General features: G+C 45.1%; 1 protein-coding gene across 16 annotated transcripts in view; it reads right to left on the reverse strand.

Moving 5' to 3' along the window:
- Positions 1-18,508, reverse strand: part of SHC4 (SHC adaptor protein 4) — a 68,315-nt gene that overhangs the window by 49,738 nt on the left and 69 nt on the right. For 3 of the 16 annotated variants that reach the window (XM_043524243.1, XM_043524247.1, XM_037911738.2), the window contains exons 1-3: positions 18,391-18,474; positions 18,057-18,085; positions 389-535 (exon numbers count right to left, since the gene is read on the reverse strand). The exons of 2 other annotated variants lie outside the window; for them this stretch is intronic. In XM_043524243.1, the coding sequence (XP_043380178.1) occupies positions 389-535; positions 18,057-18,059 (150 nt within the window). In that variant the 5' untranslated portion in view covers positions 18,060-18,085; positions 18,391-18,474. Of the gene's footprint in view, positions 1-388; positions 3,923-7,258; positions 7,278-18,056; positions 18,086-18,390; positions 18,482-18,508 lie in introns of those variants that run through there. 11 more of the 16 variants (XM_043524251.1, XM_043524248.1, XM_043524250.1 and 8 more) reach the window with 9 other exon arrangements.

Raw genomic sequence — 18,508 nt, forward strand, 5'->3', positions numbered from 1 at the left:
AGCGTTACGACCCATTTGAGATTTTGTGCTGCAGGATTGCTGTAAAGGAGATAAAGAAATTATTTAGTGTTCACCTCCCTCAAACATGCACTTCCTTATTCTTTTTTCAAATCAGTTAATCTGCTTAAGGAGCATTTCTTATAATAAACCTTCAAGGAAATGCTTTTGGAGACTACTATTACGTTACTCCTTTGGATTACTTATGTACTTTAATTCCCCTTGGTATAATCAACACGTCACTTATACAAGGCCTCAGGAAACAGGGAACACGCAGTATCCAGTGATTTCAGTACCTAGTGAAGAAGTGGGGAAAGGAAGGTTATGTTGCACAAGCCCACACAATTTGATTATTTGCTTTTTAGTGGAAAATCTGAGAGAAGCTACTTACTCGTACACAGTAGGTCATGCCAGTCTTCACAATGTCCCCTCCGCTCTGCACCGGAGGTTTGTCCTGTTTGCTTAGAGGGGCAGACTCAAAGCCCAGCAAGATGCAGTCATCTTGAGGTTTTGTATTTACATCGAGTTTGTCCGGGTCCTGCCGTGGATAAGAAGTAGGCAGGCAGCTGATTAAACTGATTTCTGGTGAGGTTGGGCTGCTTGGAACTGTAACACACTCTGTGAGTTTAATTCTTGGCACCTCTTTTGTCCCCAGACAGAAGTTTTTAAAACCAGGCAGATTAGATGGATTGGATAATTTAATATTAGCCATTCGGGGGATCAAAGTGCACCAAGTGGTGGAGCTGTCCTGTGTCCCCAAGGTGACATCCTCAACTGGTAAATGAGGTGTTGAGGAATGAGAAGATGAAGAGGAGCCTTTGATATTTAAAGAACTACTTTGTGTACCTTCCTCTAATGATGTTATAAATTCATCCCTAAAGCGACTGTATTTAGCCCTGTGAAGCATTCCTGGGTGTCTAAATCGTCCTACATACAGTACGTGTCCACTGAGACTGTGCTGACTGCGTTCTCTCATAGCCTTGGAAGTTCTGTAACTGGATACTGTTGCATAAATTGGCTTTCTTCTTGTAGGTAAATGACATGGAAATTAAGCAATTCAAACTATTTTAAAAACAGACACCAATTGGATATTTTTTGTTGGCTGCTTCACACGTGGCTTATTTTTCTTAATAAACATAGCTTAAGTCTGCATGGTCATCTGTAAGTTATGCTAAAGGAAACATACACACAGGTATAACAATGCTACAGCAGGTTAATCTGAAGAGATGCTATCCATATCTAAAATCACTTCTGCCACAAGCAAGCAAGCCTCTAAATCATTCTCAGCTTTGAACACTCACTGTTATAGCCTGCATCATTAACTGCGAACCCTCGGCTGCAGAAAAGACTAAAAAAAATATTCCACAGAAAGCAATACAAGATCGAGAGAATCTCAAAAGCAATTTTAGATTAGCAGGAACCCAAAGAGATACCTTACAAGCCCTGTTCTTAGCATTTTGTATTCAGCTGCGCAACTGGAAAGAAAAATCATGGTTCTGCAATTTGCACATTCTTTATTCACACAATATGATTTTAAAAAACATGCAAAATAATTCTCTGAATGTAGTCAGCAGTTCTTAATACAAATCTTGCTAATTCTTGTTTTTAAAGTCATTCAGCATCGCAATCTAGAAATACGCTCAATATTTGTATGGTCCAGCACAATTTTACTTCAAATCTCCAGACTCATCATCATCATCTTTGTGCAGCTTCTTTGTCAGCCCTTGAGTCATTTCTAGCTTTTCCTTAAAAGCCAGGTTACAGCAGAATTTTTCTGTTCAAAATTCTGAAGAGAGTGCTGCCGTTTTTGTGAATGAAGTTTTCTGAATGAATTTCTCTGTGTGCAAGCTAATAAATCTGTGAATGAAGCTGAGAATGGCTATAACTGACTGACAGTCCCAGGGGTGTTTAATTTTCATCCAATCAGAAGAAAGCCTGGTGACTCATACACCATAAATACACTAAAGGAGTAGCCATGAAAAAAATGACTTTTTTTTTGCCGGGGGGTGGGGGGGGAGGAGAGAACAGTTTTAATGTGCCAGTAATACAATTTTTGCTCAGAACATAGCAAAAATTCTATTTTGCTATTATGTCTGCAAGACACCACCAGAAGCCAATAATTGAATCTATTGTTCCACTGATATTAGGACATATGGTACGATTCCTGTGAGAAGATGTGATGCATCTTTCCTAGAAACTAAGTTCATTTTTTTTTTTAATTGACTGTTGGTTCAATATCCGATTTATTGCAACATCCTGTGCCTATCAAATTTACTCTAAAGACATGATGAAAATGGCAAAAGCCTAAGCACACAGGAAGCCAGAATATGAAAAGGCAATGGCATAATCTTTCCTCAAACTGCTGAAATAATGAGCACATAATTCATAGAAACGTTTGTGTTTACTTATGTCCTGTGCAGTTGGATTCAAGCAATGCCTGCATCCAGATGTTATTTTCAACTTCAGAAAGGATGGCATTCACACTTCATTAAGTATCTTGGTGACTTCCCTGCTGTCACTACCCCCACACACACGGATTTCTTCGATTAGAGGGGTGGAATTTTTACTCCACTTCAAACCTGCTTGCACTAAAACTCACCAGTGCTGATAAAATCATGATGGGTAAACATCCTATGCATTAAAATGCTAGCTCCAATATCACTGTATAGGATAAGTGAAGGACCATCTTATGCTACTTCACAGAAACCACATAGCTTTTTAAATAGATATTGTCAACCCTGTTTCAAATTCCTACCTCTCTTGAAGGCATTTATATGGGCCTCAACACCACTCAGCTTCTTGATATCCATGACTAAAAGCCCAAGAGCAGAGATTTGCCCGGCTGAGCCCTCACAGGCTGTGTCTACACTGCATTGTAAACCTGAATCTGTGAGACCTGGGCTTGTGGACTCTGTTTCCAAGCCTAGTCTTGAGTGTCCAAGCTTCTTCATTTTAAACCTCGTCCACACTGAAAAATTGCAAAATGGCCCCAAGTCACTGCAGGACTCGGGCTCTCACCCACCTTGCTATTAGAGTGTTAGGACCCTGGTCAGACCGATGTGTGTTCCGGACGGAAATAGGGTTTGGGCTCAAACCCGAGTCAGAGCCCAGGCTTAGTGTGCTGTGTGGACATACCCTCAGCATCAAAGGCTTTGAGAATCACGCAGTTAGAACTCAATTCCTGCCACTCAGCAAGTCTGTTCTATCAGTTGCTTGCGACACTTACTTATCACTAACTTTTAAAGTTTTCAACATTAAATTAATTTTAAGAGGAGACTACTGAGCCTGATTCTTCTCTCCTGTATATTTGTATAAACCAAGAGTACCCTCTGAAGGAGAGCTGGATTCCTAGTTGATAATCTTGAGTACAACAGCAGGAGTGAACTAATAACATATGGGTTAATAAAAAGAGGTAAGTCAATGCTGCCAACAGGTTACACACGTCTCATCTTGCACAGCATCTAGTATTATTCCTGAAAGTAGATTGAGAGGTAAAATTAAAAGAGCTGTATTCTAGAACTGGACCAATACTTGCTCCAGGGACAATTGCTTCATTTAAATCAACCCATTTCAGGAGGATCCATCATATTCGTTTTGAAACCAAACACTGACAAAACCTAGCCAAACTGCCAGTTAAAACAATGTCCAACTCCTTGTAATTATATTTAATAAAGGCTTCTAAGCACTTTCTACCTTTTGGTGCTAGCAAATGATGAGTGCTATCATTTATTGTACACTTTGAGTAAAGAAACTCTTATAGCATTAGTATCTGTCCTTTTAGTTCTTTGCTTTAGACACTATTTTAGGACTCCGACCCAGCACTACAGTGACTGTGTTTGCAGCACCGATCACTCCAGTTTTTAGAAGCATTTGCAAAATGAAAAAGAAGATCTTATAAGACAGATCCTCAGGGGTGTAAGTCAGTGTAACGCCATTGACGTAAATGGAGCTACATAGATTAACACTACGATTCTGACCTGTTGAGTTTGCATGAACCGCATGAGCTGGGAGTGGCTGCTGTGTTGCTCCACACTATCAAAGGACTTCACAGAGTCACCGAACCAGTAAAATGCCAAGATGGGCCCATTACACCAGCAGAACAAACTCTCATTGGCTTCTCATACATTAAGGCATGTCACTTCTTACCAGCTTCTGAAAACTGCTTTTTCTATTGGATATCACATACTTTCCACTCGCAGACAGTAGCAGACTGGGCTGGATTAATGCACAGACACCACAGGCCTGAGACCCAGCTCCTGGAGTCAAAAGGTTCTAGCCCTCATGATGGCAAAGAAACCTCGTAAATGATACCAGGCACAGCTGCTGCCAGGATGTCTGCCTGAGTCTGCAGAGAGCCTGAAACAATAGCTCAGAGCTGGGAACTGCCCCATGCACTTCAACGAGGTCTTAACGCCAAGACGCTTGGGCGGGCGGTGGTGTGGGGGGGGGGAGTCTGCCATGTCACCTCAGTCGAGGACTCTGATTTTGGCAGGAAGAGAAATGCTCAACCAGTGTGTGAAGAGCACCTAGTTGTAAATGGTCACAGATAGAACAAACAACATTTCTGCACGTTTCAGCCCAGCCAGAAGGCTGCACGTTTCAGCCCTGCCTGGGGGTATTCTCCACTTCCCCACCTCCTGGGGTAGAGCAGACAATCAGAATTGCTGCAGGAGGCAGGCAAAGCTCCCTCCCCCTCCCATGAGGAGCTGAAATTGTTCTCACAGGAGCTCAGCAGCTCTGGGCAGCTCCACCTCCTCATCTCTTCTCCCCTCCTGCAAGCAAAGGGATGGGTTCTCTGCTCCTCCCCGCCGTTTCTGCAGCAGCGGGCCTGGGATAGGGTCGGGCGGGCGAAGAGCTCCATCCATGCACATTTTTTGCAGACCTCTTTAGGCACTGAGTGCAATGGGCCCAGCCTGCCCACCCAACAGATCCACCCTCCTGCTCCTGGGAGGAGTGTCACGTGCTGCTGCTAGGAGGTCATGCCCAACATGGGAGCAGAACAAGGTGGGCCCCTGTGTCGTAGTGTGTCTGGGCTTGCCTGCCTTGTCTGAGTTCAGCCCTCTCTGCAATGTCAGCCATGTAGGAACAGCAGGCAAGATGAGGTGTACAAGAGTCTGCTGGTTGGTTTAGCCCAGTCATCAGCCTGACCTTGCTTAGCCCCTTCGTGCTAAGCTGCAGAGCAAACACGGAAATAGGCCTAATAAGAAAAAAAAAGCCCATCCTAATCAATGGCAGGGTAACAGAACATGAACTTACAGTACAGCTCAAAGAGACCCTGCCAGCGGCCATCAGAGGGCAGACACCAAAGTCAGATTGACCTTAATGGTAGAGTTCTAGGGCAGGAAAGCTTTGCGAGAGCTCCAAGTTTTGAGTGCGATGCACTTATCCAAAATACATTTGATTCAGTCGGATCTGATTGTACTAGGCAGCATCAGACATCACAGAGCCAGTTGGGAAAGGAAAAAAAACCCAATGACTTTCTGCATTTATTAGTCACTGCAAATGGTGCTACAGGAGCTTGGGGAAGAGCCATGGAGGCTTTCCTTGCAAGGTCATCAGTTCAAATCCAGTCTAGATGGTAATGTTCCACCCTAAGCTGCTGTTGTGTGTTATGGCCAGGCCCCCTATGCACAGACAGCTACCGGCCATGCAAGGCAGTTATCCTACATTGGTATCTGGGGCTCCCCCTTCTCACGGCTGCTGGTTTGGAAAGGGTTGAGGGAGAAGGGCTCCCTTTTCCCCTGACCACCTCTGTTATTTTTATGCACATAGGGGCCTCAGTGGAGATCAGGACCCCTATTTACATGTAACCCTTCTGCCCATCAGAGTTGGCAGCAACAAGGGCCGGGTTCAGTATCTAGGAGTTCCATTCTAAAAACAGTGCAAAACCGGCTCGAGCCCCCACCCAGTGACCTGGGACAAATATATACCACCCCCACTGGGCGCCTCTAAGAGGAAATAATTCCCTTCTAACAAGCACAGAGTCTGAATGTAGCAAAAGCCTTTTAATAACAGAGAGAAACAATGTGGCATTATGTTGGGGAAAAACCACCAACAGGATTCATAACACAACCCATGAGCAAAAACTCACCCCAAGCAAATTAGGCCTTTGATTCTTGAGTCCAGCAATCCAAAAGTCACCCAAAGTCCCAAAAGTCCAACAACCCAAAAGTCTCTGTCCCTGGTCAGTCCAGCCCCAGAGTTCAAAAGTTTATCTGCAGAGTTTTACCTCCTAACCTGGGTGGAGATGGGGGGGGCGGGGGTTAAGGGCCACCTTACATGGTCTGAAGCTGACTGCCCAACCTCTCCGTGGAGCTCCGCTCTGCTCCACTCCACCAGCCACCCCACAAATTGCTCTGCCAGCCGTCCCGCTCCACCAGCCGTCCCATGAACTGCTCCGCAATATATCTTCAGGCTCCCCCACTACTTAACACAATGCTCAGTGATTTCAGCTTGTAGTAGGGGAGCCTGAGTGCTGGTACACCATTGGCCCAAAGTGAATTCAGCTCAGCAGCCTGTAACTAGACTCATAGTGGAACCAAAACTAGCTCTGATATTTCACCATGGAGAGAGGAGATGGTGCAATTAGCATGTTGGACCCTCATCAGGGCCCCATACCACCAGGTATTAATACCAGTCCCCAGCCTCTCTTAATTCACTGGGTTTTGGAACCCATGACCCTTGCCTAGCGAGTGCTGCTTAGTTGATGGTGAGTCTCTCCATCATAACAAAAGGCCAAGTACAGTTCTACTGTCCTTGATTCACATAATCAGGATAACAACAGTTTATTCTTCCTGCCCCAATAACAGAGAAACTGGGGCTCCTACAGCAGCCAAAGTGACCATCTAGGCGGGGTGGGTGTGCCTATGCAAATGAGATCAGCCTCTGAAGTACTTTTCCATAACCCACCACGATTCGCCACCAGCTGTCAGGGTAGAGCTCATCCTAACTCTGCTTGCATAAATCTAAATAGGTCAGCCCTTACAGGCTGGGACAGGGATGGTCTCTTTTCTATGTTTGAGCACCCCTCACACAGCAGGGCCCTACCATCATATAAATATTTACAGGACAGACCCAGCCCTGTGGTCCTTTTGGATTCCTCAGTGCTACCAGATGGCTAATGAACCATAGTAGCAAGAGATGCCCATTTCCACCTGCAGCTGGCCCAGAGATTGCACCCCATGCAATCATATACAGCCCGGGCCAGGGCAGGTGTAATTATTGCAGCTCATTCCATCTAGTAATGAAGCCCCATACTCACAAATAGCTTGCACTGGTCCAAAACACAGCAGCCTGTCTGCTTAGCAACATGTAACCATCACCACATAACCCCAGTGCCGAGTTCTCTGTACTGGCTTCCTGGCGAATACAAGAGGAAGAGAGAGAATTGTTACTTCTGTTTTGAAAGTGCTCAGATATTTATGGTGGGGGTGGGGTGCTGAGGCACATAAGCAAGAGAAAGGATGGGACAATGAATGAGGGGGTTGGAATGGATGAGGTGGGAGAGCGAGTCAGGCAAGAGGGCTCGCCAGCCCAAGGCAGGGATTAGAGTAAGCAGGAGAAGGAATGAGAGCAGGGCAGGCTGCGTTCAGGCCTTGCATACACTAGAAACAGACTCTAAACCTTCCTCACTGCTGCTAAGACCAATTCACTTGCACTGGGGTTAGTAACATGAACCCTAACATAGGTGGGTCACTTGTGTTTTTAACACAGCATCCGTCAGACCTAGCCTGAGCACCATTATAGAGCTGGCATTAAAAGAACTCGTGACTCATCCTACTACAGCTCCCAACCTTGTTAACACCAATGGAGCTGAACCAACGTCAGCAGCAAAGGGAAATTCGTGTAGACAGCTCACGAGCGTGCCCGTCCCCTCCTGACCCAAATGCGGTATGAGCCTTGTGAAGGGAAGTTTCAGAGATTACAATGGGAGCAAGAAGAAAAGAAGTACTTGTGGCACCTTAGAGACTGACCAATTTATTTGAGCATAAGCTTTCGTGAGCTACAGCTCACTTCATCAGATGCATACTGTGGAAACTGCAGAAGACATGCAGAAGCCCCATCATCTCAGGCATTGGCACCCTGACAGCAGGATTGTCTGGCTATGTAGACTCCCTCCTCAGGCCCTATGCTACCAGCACTCCCAGCTACCTTCGAGACACCACTGACTTCCTGAGGAAACTACAGTCCATCGGTGATCTTCCTGATAACACCATCCTGGCCACTATGGATGTAGAAGCCCTCTACACCAACATTCCACACAAAGATGGACTACAAGCCGTCAAGAACACTATCCCCGATAATGTCACAGCTAACCTGGTGGCTGAACTTTGTGACTTTGTCCTTACCCATAACTGTTTTACATTTGGGGACAATGTATACCTTCAGATCAGCGGCACTGCTATGGGTACCCGCATGGCCCCACAGTATGCCAACATTTTTATGGCTGATTTAGAACAACGCTTCCTCAGCTCTCGTCCCCTAACGCCCCTACTCTACTTGCGCTATATTGATGACATCTTCATCATCCGGACCCATGGAAAAGAAGCCCTTGAGGAATTCCACCAGGATTTCAACAATTTCCATCCCACCATCAACCTCAGCCTGGTCCAGTCCACACAAGAGATCCACTTCCTGGACACTACAGTGCTAATAAACGATGGTCACATAAACACCACCCTATACCGGAAACCTACTGACCGCTATTCCTACCTACATGCCTCCAGCTTTCACCCTGATCACACCACACGATCCATCGTCTACAGCCAAGCTCTGCGATACAACCGCATTTGCTCCAACCCCTCAGTCACAGAGAAACACCTACAAGATCTCTATCAAGCATTCTTACAACTACAGTACCCACCTGCGGAAGTGAAGAATTGATAGAGCCAGAAGAGTTCCCAGAAGTCACCTACTACAGGACAGGCCTAACAAAGAAAATAACAGAACGCCACTAGCCGTCACCTTCAGCCCCCACCTAAAACCCCTCCAACGCATTATTAAGGATCTACAACCTATCCTGAAGGATGACCCAACACTCTCACAAATCTTGGGAGACAGGCCAGTCCTTGCCTACAGACAGCCCCCGAACCTGAAGCAAATACTCACCAACAACCACATACCACACAACAGAACCACTAACCCAGGAACCTATCCTTGCAACAAAGCCCGTTGCCAACTGTGCCCACATATCTATTCAGGGGACACCATCACAGGGCCTAATAACATCAGCCACACTATCAGAGGCTCGTTCACCTGTACATCCACCAATGTGATCTATGCCATCATGTGCCAGCAATGCCCCTCTGCCATGTACATTGGTCAAACTGGACAGTCTCTACGTAAAAGAATAAATGGACACAAATCAGATGTCAAGAATTATAACATTGATAAACCAGTCGGAGAACACTTCAATCTCTCTGGTCACGCAATTGTAGACATGAAGGTCGCAATATTAAAACAAAAAAACTTCAAATCCAGACTCCAGCGAGAAACTGCTGAATTGGAATTCATTTGCAAATTGGATACTATTAATTTAGGCTTAAATAGAGACTGGGAGTGGCTAAGTCATTATGCAAGGTAGCCTATTTCCCCTTGTTTTTTCCTACCCCCCCCCCCGACGTTCTGGTTAAACTTGGATTTATGCTGGAAATGGCCCACCTTGATTATCATACACATTGTAAGGAGAGTGGTCAATTTGGATGAGCTATTACCAGCAGGAGAGTGAGTTTGTGGGGGGGGGGGGGGCGGTGAGAAAACCTGGATTTGTGCTGGAAATGGCCCACCTTGATTATCATGCACATTGTAGGGAGAGTGGTCACCTTGGATAAGCTATTACCAGCAGGAGAGTGAGTTTGTGTGTGTGTGTTTTTGGGGGGAAACCTGGATTTGTGCTGGAAATGGCCCACCTTGATTTTCATACACATTGTAAGGAGAGTGGTCACTTTGGATGGGCTATTACCAGCAGGAGAGTGAGTTTGTGTGTAGGGGGGCGGAGGGTGAGAAAACCTGGATATGTGCTGGAAATGGCCCAACTTGATTATCATACACATTGTAAGGAGAGTGATCACTTTAGATAAGCTATTACCAGCAGGAGAGTGAGATGGGAGGAGGTATTGTTTCATGGTCTCTGTGTATATAATGTCTTCTGCAGTTTCCACAGTATGCATCCAATGAAGTGAGCTGTAGCTCACGAAAGCTTATGCTCAGATAAATTGGTTAGTCTCTAAGGTGCCACAAGTACTTCTTTTCTTTTTGCGAATACAGACTAACACGGCTGTTACTCTGAAACCTGTCATAATGGGAGCAAGGGGGCAGAACAAGAGGGAGGGGCTGGTGGCTATGCACGGAGCCTGTAAACAGCAAACTGAAATACTAGTGCCAGTGGCATGCACCTGCCCGCTGATGCCAACGGTTCTAGTCCGGCAGAAACTGAAAAATCCAAGAGAGAGACCTGCTGAGCTTTGAGCTTTTGCATTGTCTGTATCTTACACACACATACACACATACCCCCTAACTTCTGGGGAGCAATGACACACAGGCTTTCTTTCAGAGGGCCAGGGATGTGGATTGGCCCCATAAGACTTTTGTGCTTGTAGATTATTACATAAGGCAACACGGACCAGAGGGAGGGGGCTGTGATGAAGTTGTCCAACCCCGTCCCACCAGTCCTAACCCGGATACATGGAACTCAAACATCAATATCTCAGCAAAACATGTTTGTTGACATAGGGGCTGTGAGAATTGTCCCATTTCCCTGAAGGCCGAGCCTCCTAATAATGCCTGAGTCATACATGACAAGACTTTGAAAGTCTGATTTCCCCCCGTGATGCTAGAGAAAGGAAGCAGGATTAACCAGCACTTACCTAGCTGGTGGCACCATTGAGTGGGATTAAGGTGTAGGAGGTATAATAGCTGACTATTTTTCAGAGCCACAGAGCTCCAGAGCACAATGGAATTGTAAAAAAGCCCTGTTCTCAGGAACAAGAAGAAACAGAAGTTTGGTAGCAAGAGCCAGAACAGAACTGCAGCAGGAAAAGAAACTTTGGCTCTTGTGGAAGGAAAAACAACATTGTGCGTTTCAATTAAAGAGCTCTCTTCTCAAGGCAGGGCTGCAGTTTCAAACTAGCAAGCGGTCAACCTCTGACCACCAGGGATCACAAAGGGCAGTTTAGCATTGGAGAAATGGAGCCTACAGTCTTGTTTAAAGTATAAGAGGAGGCTGTGTCTCTCGCACACCACTCTGGTTCACATTGGTCTCCTATGTTCGTGTCACAGGGAGGTTATGGCATGATGCTGCAAGTTCATTGCACTCCAGTTCCTGAGGCCTGTTGGGGAGGAGGCCAAACCCTTGCTCAGAAACAGAGGACAATACAATTTTCCAGTCTTCTTGGCTGGGGTCTGCTTTAATGAAGTGGTGCATATTTCCTGAAGCCTCTATCAGGACTCTTTTTCTCAGGCAATAACATCCTTGTAGTCCAGGTATTCTGCTTGGATTGCCTGTGGCAGTTTTGTAACACAGATTCCTGTGCCATCTGTCTTAGAATACCATGAACTCATTAAACCAGAACCCAGCTAAACGTACATGCATATTGCAGTTTCACTACAGAGGAAATGTGCCTAAAAAGAACAGAAACTCTGCCTTAAGAACATAAGTGTTATTTACTCCTTCTCATAACACAAGAACGAGGGGTCACCAAATGAAATTAATAGGAAGCAGGTTTAAAACAAACAAAAATTATTTTTTTCACACAATGCACCATCAACCTGTGGAACTCTTTGCCAGAGGATGTTGTGAAGGCCAAGACTATAACAGAGCTCAAAAAAGAACTAGATAAATTAATGGAGGATAGGTCCATCAATGGCTATTAGCCAGGATGGGCAAAGATGGTGTCCCTAGCCTCTGTTTGCCAGAAGCTGGGAATGGGCAACAGGATGGATCGCTTGATGATTATCTGTTCTGTTCATTCCCTCTGGGGCTAGATGGACCTTTGGTCTGACCCAGTATGGCCGTTCTTATTGACTAGATCAATGTTTCTTCTACACTATTATACTGCCTTTGATACTGTGCCAACTGCTTCCAAAGGTGGTGTAAAATTCCTAAGAGATGTTCTGTGTTATGCTATGAAGGAAGATCCTAATGACTTTTGCTGACGATCCACCTATGCTCTGATGTACAACAATAGATAGCCGTTGTAATCCTACCCTGGCTAGGGTCATCTGCAGCAGCTCCAATTCATAAATGTGCAACTAATGTTTTCAACTTCAAACTACTTACTTCCATTACATTAAGGAGCTGTGAGTTCCATTGCTTAAATCTATCATGCACAGAACATTTCTTTACAAGAGCAAACATAACACCTCTACAACATTTCAATTCGATCAGCTCTTCCAGGGCCAGTGTTGGTTGTCCCCAGAACATTACACCTTATCTCCAGCAGCCTTGGAGGCAGGCAGGGATAGTTAGATTGGTCCCTTCAGGGTTAGCATTCTAGCAAGCTATTCTTATAACAGAGGATGAAGGATACTCAGTGAAGAATTTCAGTTAATGTAATACTAGCTGTATAAAAATTGCATTTTATACACAGTAGAAATGGGCAGGCATTAATGTGACCTGCATAAACTATCCGCCCACAAACCCCTCTTCATAGTCCTATCAAGAGGCTGGAAAGTCGGAAACAATATAGTGTCAAGTTACTTCTCTAAACTGTGTTATGTAGGGGAGATTTTCGATTGAAGTGCCCATCTGGAGTGGCATATGTTATAAGGACAGTCCCAGAAGTGCCCTTTGGAGGGTGCTACTTTCAGGGGGATAAGATCATTTGGAACATAGGTCTGGCCATCCAAATGTTAATAGAGCAGATAGTGAAAATATTACTTCTATCCTCCTCAGCCGGCCAAACTTCATGTCGCTAGGTAGTCTCTGCACCAAGGGTACATGCTGTACTAACATAGACAAAAGCACTCAGACCAAATAGGATTTATTGACCTCTTCCCCAAGACAGCTTAAACTGCAGTGGACGTTCCCTGTTGTGTACATTTTCTCATATTACTTCCCTGTCCCACCCACACACACACTACAATCACATTCATCGACTTGTGAATGGAAAGCACATGTAAGCAGTGGTTATAGTCTCACATGCACCAGGAGAAGGTTTAAAGAAGCATTACACATGCCTTGTAATCAATGGACAAATATCCTGTATTTCTGCTGGAGCGCTGCTTCTAACAAGACAACAGTTTTAAATTTTTGGAAATGTGCATTAAAACCTGGTGAATGTGAGGGAATAATGTGAAGGGATTAGTTAATGAGGAGAGATGAATTAGCAGCTTGAGTGAAACAGGCAAACCCTGAGGACTTTTTATCTTGGCTGCATATAGCAACAGCAGAGTTAATACAGTCACAGTGAGCGTGAGACAGCTGTCTCAATGCAGGGGAAAACCTAAACACTTTCGCTTCTCCACTGATATGCATGATTGATAGCACTTGTCAACCTTTTTTCATTTTCAGATCCCTAAAAAATTTTGAATGCAAGTGTGGACGCCTTTGGAAATCCCCAGGGGTCCGCAGACCACAGGTTGAAAAACACTGACTTTTAGGACGAAATAGCACAGAATTCTGGTACAGAATGATAGCAGAAATCTTTATTTACTTTGTAACTAGCAATTTATTAAAATGCACATTTGCCCGTGAGCACTGATGGAGTTTCAATTCAAAAGAGTCTGGCTCTTATAACGTGTGTCAGCAATTCTTTTTCAAAGCTAGTTATTGAAAGGTTTCACCCACTGCAGTTTTATTTCCATTGCAGCTTACCCTACAGGTATGGCCTCAGGAGAGGGGAAGTTCCCCCCTCCACCTCCCCATACACATAAAATATTCTTTCAATTGTTTGATATTGGTTCCATGTATTTTTCCATCATTACAATTCAGTAAAAAGCCCGCTGTACTTTATAAGTGTAGGTTAAGTTTCAGATTTCATCAGGCAAGAGACTGATTGCATGGGCTGAAGACACACTGTCAGTCAGCAGCGATTGTAGGTCAAATTTTCAAAGCCTATGTCTCTTTTGAAAATGGCACATGGGCACTTTTGACATTTTTATCCTAAATACACAAGCAAGGACATTCAGAGTTTAGGCCAACACTGCTTTTCTTAAACACTGGCTACCAAATGTCTGCAAGGGGCCAAGGCCATTAAATGTAGACATCATCTTGTAAGAGGATTTATAAGGAAGCAGCACATCTACCTCTGGAGCTCTGCATCTAGTGTGGTTCCCCTCACCATAAACCAATTGAAAATTATATATTCTCTAGAAATATACTTGAAATTGTGAAGTTTGAGAGTGGGCAACAGAGATTGTTAGAAGTGCAGTGGAACTGTTATAGGGGGTGATTGCAAGAACTAGGATTTATTTAGCTTGGAAATGTAGAATGTGACTGAAGCCAGTTGCTAAAGGTGAAATGATTTGCAAAGCTGACGCTGCTGGTGGAGGGTGCCCGCATGAGGCTTTGGTGAGCTGAGTTAGGCAAAGCTGGACCGGAAGGAGAGTTTCTACTTCTTCTCCTTGCCTCGCAACTACATTTCCTGCCCACCCCACCAGAGACCAGGTGTTCTCCTTTTCATTTTAGGAAAAAGCTAGACAAATAGCCCAGTCGGACAGAGCTGCAATGTAGGGAAACAGCAGTGAGATGGCGACATTCACCTATGAGCACCAGTTCAATCCAGCCCTAGTCAGCAGCTGTAACCTAAAAGTCTAAGCCAATGGCTATACTAGAGAGCTTGCAGCTGCGCCACTGTAAGGTCTCTTGTGTAGCTGCTCTAAGCTGAGAGGAGAGAGCTCTCCTGTGATTTACTTAATCTAACAAGTGACGGCAGCTATGGCAGCAGAGAAGCACTCCCACCTACATAGCGCTGTCCATCCTGGTGCTGAGGTTGGGGGGGTGTGACAGGTTCAGGCTGGATGGCTGCAGAAGAGTAATAGAAGGCAGATATATAAGCCCCAGGTTAAGTAGGTCCCCTTTCCCTGGGTAAGGTAACAGGGAAGGTTCCAGAACAATCAGGAACCTTCTGGAGACAATTAAGACAGACAGGCTGATTAGAACACCTGCAGCCAATCAAGAAGCTGCTAGAATCCATTAAGGCAGGCTGATCAGGGCACCTGGGTTTAAAAAGGAGCTCACTTCAGTTTGTGGTGCACGTGTAAGGAGCTGGGAGCAAGAGGCGCTAGGAGCTGAGAGTGAGAACGCATACTGTTGGAGGACTGAGGAGTACAAGTATTATCAGACACCAGGAGGAAGATCCTATGGTGAGGATAAAGAAGGTGTTGGGAGGAGGCCATGGGGAAGTAGCCCAGGGAGCTGTAGCTGTCGCACAGCTGTTCTAGGAGGCACTCTAGACAGCTGCATTCCACAGGGCCCTGGGCTGCAACCCGGGGTAGAGGGTGGGCTCGGGTTCCCCCCAAACCTCCCAACTCCTGGTCAGACACAGGAGGAGTTGACCTGGACTGTGGGTTCAGAAAAACGGCCAAGTTGAGGGCTGCCGTGAAGCTCCAAGGCGAGCAAATCCGCCAAAAAGCGCAAGACCCACCAAGGTAGAGGAGGGACTTTGTCACAGGGTGGTTTATTCCACATGCTTGAGCAAATAAGTTATACCAACGTAAGTGGTAGTGTAGATATAGCCTTTGGCTATACCCATCTCTATACTTAAAAGGCTACAGTGGTTCAGCTGCAGTGCTTCCATGTAGACACTCACTATGGCAATTGGAGGGGTTCTCCTGTCGCTGCAGTTCATCCACCTCCCCGGGAGGTAGGAGCTAGGTTGGTGGAAGAATTCTTCCATTGACCTAGCGCTGTCTACACCTGGGGTTAGGTTAGCATAGCTCCGTCTCTCAGTGCTGGGGATTTCTCACATCCCTGAGAGTGGTAGCTATACTGATGTAAGTTTTCAATATAGACCAGCCCTAAAATCCAAAGGTTGCTCGCCAGAAAGCGTGAAAGGAGTGAAGTTCACTTCAGTTCAAAGAGGGAAAAAGTGTTCACATTAAACACCACTTTTAATAGGCACTTGGAGAGAGAGAGAAGTCAAGTATTGAAGAGGTGTGGAGAATCAGCTACCCTTTTGCATCCTAGCGGTCCCTCCAGGCCCAAGTTGAGGCCCACAGACAAGGCACATTGTGAGGAAAGTTTGCACTCTATATGCCACTTCTGTGGATATGACAGTACTGCTGTCAAATTAACCCCGTTCACAAACACTATAACCACTCTACAAAGGGAGAGAGGTCCAAATGTAATAGAGGTAACCAGTTTCTTGGGCCTGCTATTTGAGGCCAACAAGGAGCAACAGAACTAGCCGTATACCGGAAGGACATGCAAACACCCGTAAGTAGAAGTTGCAGGTAGGAAATCAACGCACTAAGAATCACACAGATTTGCAGTGACAGCTGGTGAGAATAACTTCAGCACATCTTGCGAGTAGGACAGCCAGCCAGGGGATGGCCACACAAAATCTAAGCAACGAAGAGCCCAACCGAAGAGATCAAATTAAAACCAATCTATGCTGATTGTCACATGCCAAGTGCTGAATGCAGCACAGGCTTCCTGCACAGCAAATACTACTCCCTGGCTAGTAGGTAAAATTGGAGCCTGTCTGAGCCCATCCCTGTGGTGTACTGAGAGGCCATCCATGCCCTCTTCACTTCTTAAATCTACTACAGATTTGGTACACTTACAACGCTGTCTGGGACATAGAACCCAAGCCAACTGGAGGGCACTTAGGACTGAAGGACAAATAAGGGCACTACAGGTTGGGGTGTTTTTTGCTTTTTTAGAATTAGTTATCAAAGCTCTGTTACTGGCTAAAAAAATAACAATCCTGAAAATAGGAACAAATTCAGCAGGACGACAAAGCACCGTACAGCTTCAGCTAGGCAGCGTCAGCTCCACAAGGGAGCAAAGTCCAGCAAGAGCACTACACAACTGGGGCCAATTCAAAAGGAAATGGGAAACAATGATTTCCCAATAACCACCTCTTACTCCTGCATTGGCATTTATTTGATATTATACAGGCAAAGTACCACCCTTGCTTAGATTTGACCATTAAAATATGCATAATCTCTTAATTAAAATACAAGTTTGAGAACACCCAAACACATATACTGAAAAATACCTCAGTGGAAACTAACCTTTCCCAGTGGCCAGGCAGCTGTGCCGGTGATGGCTATCTAGCCAGTGCTGGAGAATTTATTCCCAGTGCAGAGGACTCATCTCAGCACCTCCCCATGTTCCTGAGGATCAGCACATGTGCTATTTTAGCCCTGGGGTTGGGGTTGGTTTAAGGCACTGTAGATACTTAGGGGATCAGAAAGATCACTGGAATGGTAGGGAAGTTTTAGAGACTGCCGTGTTTTTCCTCTTTTCATTCCCTGTGCTCCTGTAGAACCATTCCCCTCACCCCATCCCTCCACAGCCTTGTTTGGTCCAAGAGAATTCTTTACACCTCCTGCCATCTGGAGCAGCCTTTCCTTTACTCCCAAGCAGCAACTCACCATCTGTTTAAAAGAAACTCATCAGGCAAGATTTTCAAAGGCACAAAGGGAAGCCAGGCTCCCAACGCCCATTGAAAGTCAGTGGGAGTTGGAGCATAACTAACCTGTGCCCCTTTGACAAAAAAAAAAATCACCTCATGAGAAAACAATTCCCCCACCCCTACTCCCTTGCTTATACCTTTACATTCATTTTAAAAAATCTGTGTGTTTTAAAGCCTTTTCTTGTAGTTTGGCTGAAAGGTGCCATCCAAAGAGAGAGCTCTTATGTTGAAAATATTTTTTAAAATACACCACAATAGCACAGATTGGGAAGTACCATGCTGTTAAAAGATCAAATGACTAGCACAGCGGAGCTCACTGTTGCTGTGTAACTGCGATAGCAAGAAACAAAGAGCCAAATACACAGGATGAGAGGAGGAAGCATTATAGAAAAATTAAAGCAATCACACCACATACAGCCAATATACTTTTTATACTATAAGGCATGAGAGCCATGCCTGCATGCATGAGGTTATTACCATAGCCTCCAGGAAGTCTCCAAGGGAACCTAAAGACAAAACAGCACTTTTGTAAATATAACTACGGGAAGCGCAGCGTGCTCCATTTCCTCTGTTTGTCCTCGTGCAAGAGCAAGTCTGGTATCAGCGTTCCGTGATTACTAGACTCCTCTTTGCTCATTAAAGTACTATCCTTGGGAACTAACTTCATTACAGATAGCTGGATATTTTAAATAATGTCCAGACGGACACCCACACACATCCGCTTGTCAAAGAGAATGTGTATTAATGACTTCTGCACTGACAGAAGGTATCAAGTAGCTGTCAAAGGAAAAGGTTAAATATAGCACTTAACTGCATAATTCTGTTTTGTCCAAATTGTACAGCCAGGCATTCCAACTTGTAAAGTTCCCTCCTGCATTTCATAGTTAACTTCTCAGCAATCTAAGGAAAGAAACCAGGAGGAAAACCAG

This window comes from Chelonia mydas, chromosome 10 (genome assembly GCF_015237465.2).
Source record: "Chelonia mydas isolate rCheMyd1 chromosome 10, rCheMyd1.pri.v2, whole genome shotgun sequence".
NCBI lineage: Eukaryota > Metazoa > Chordata > Testudines > Cheloniidae > Chelonia > Chelonia mydas.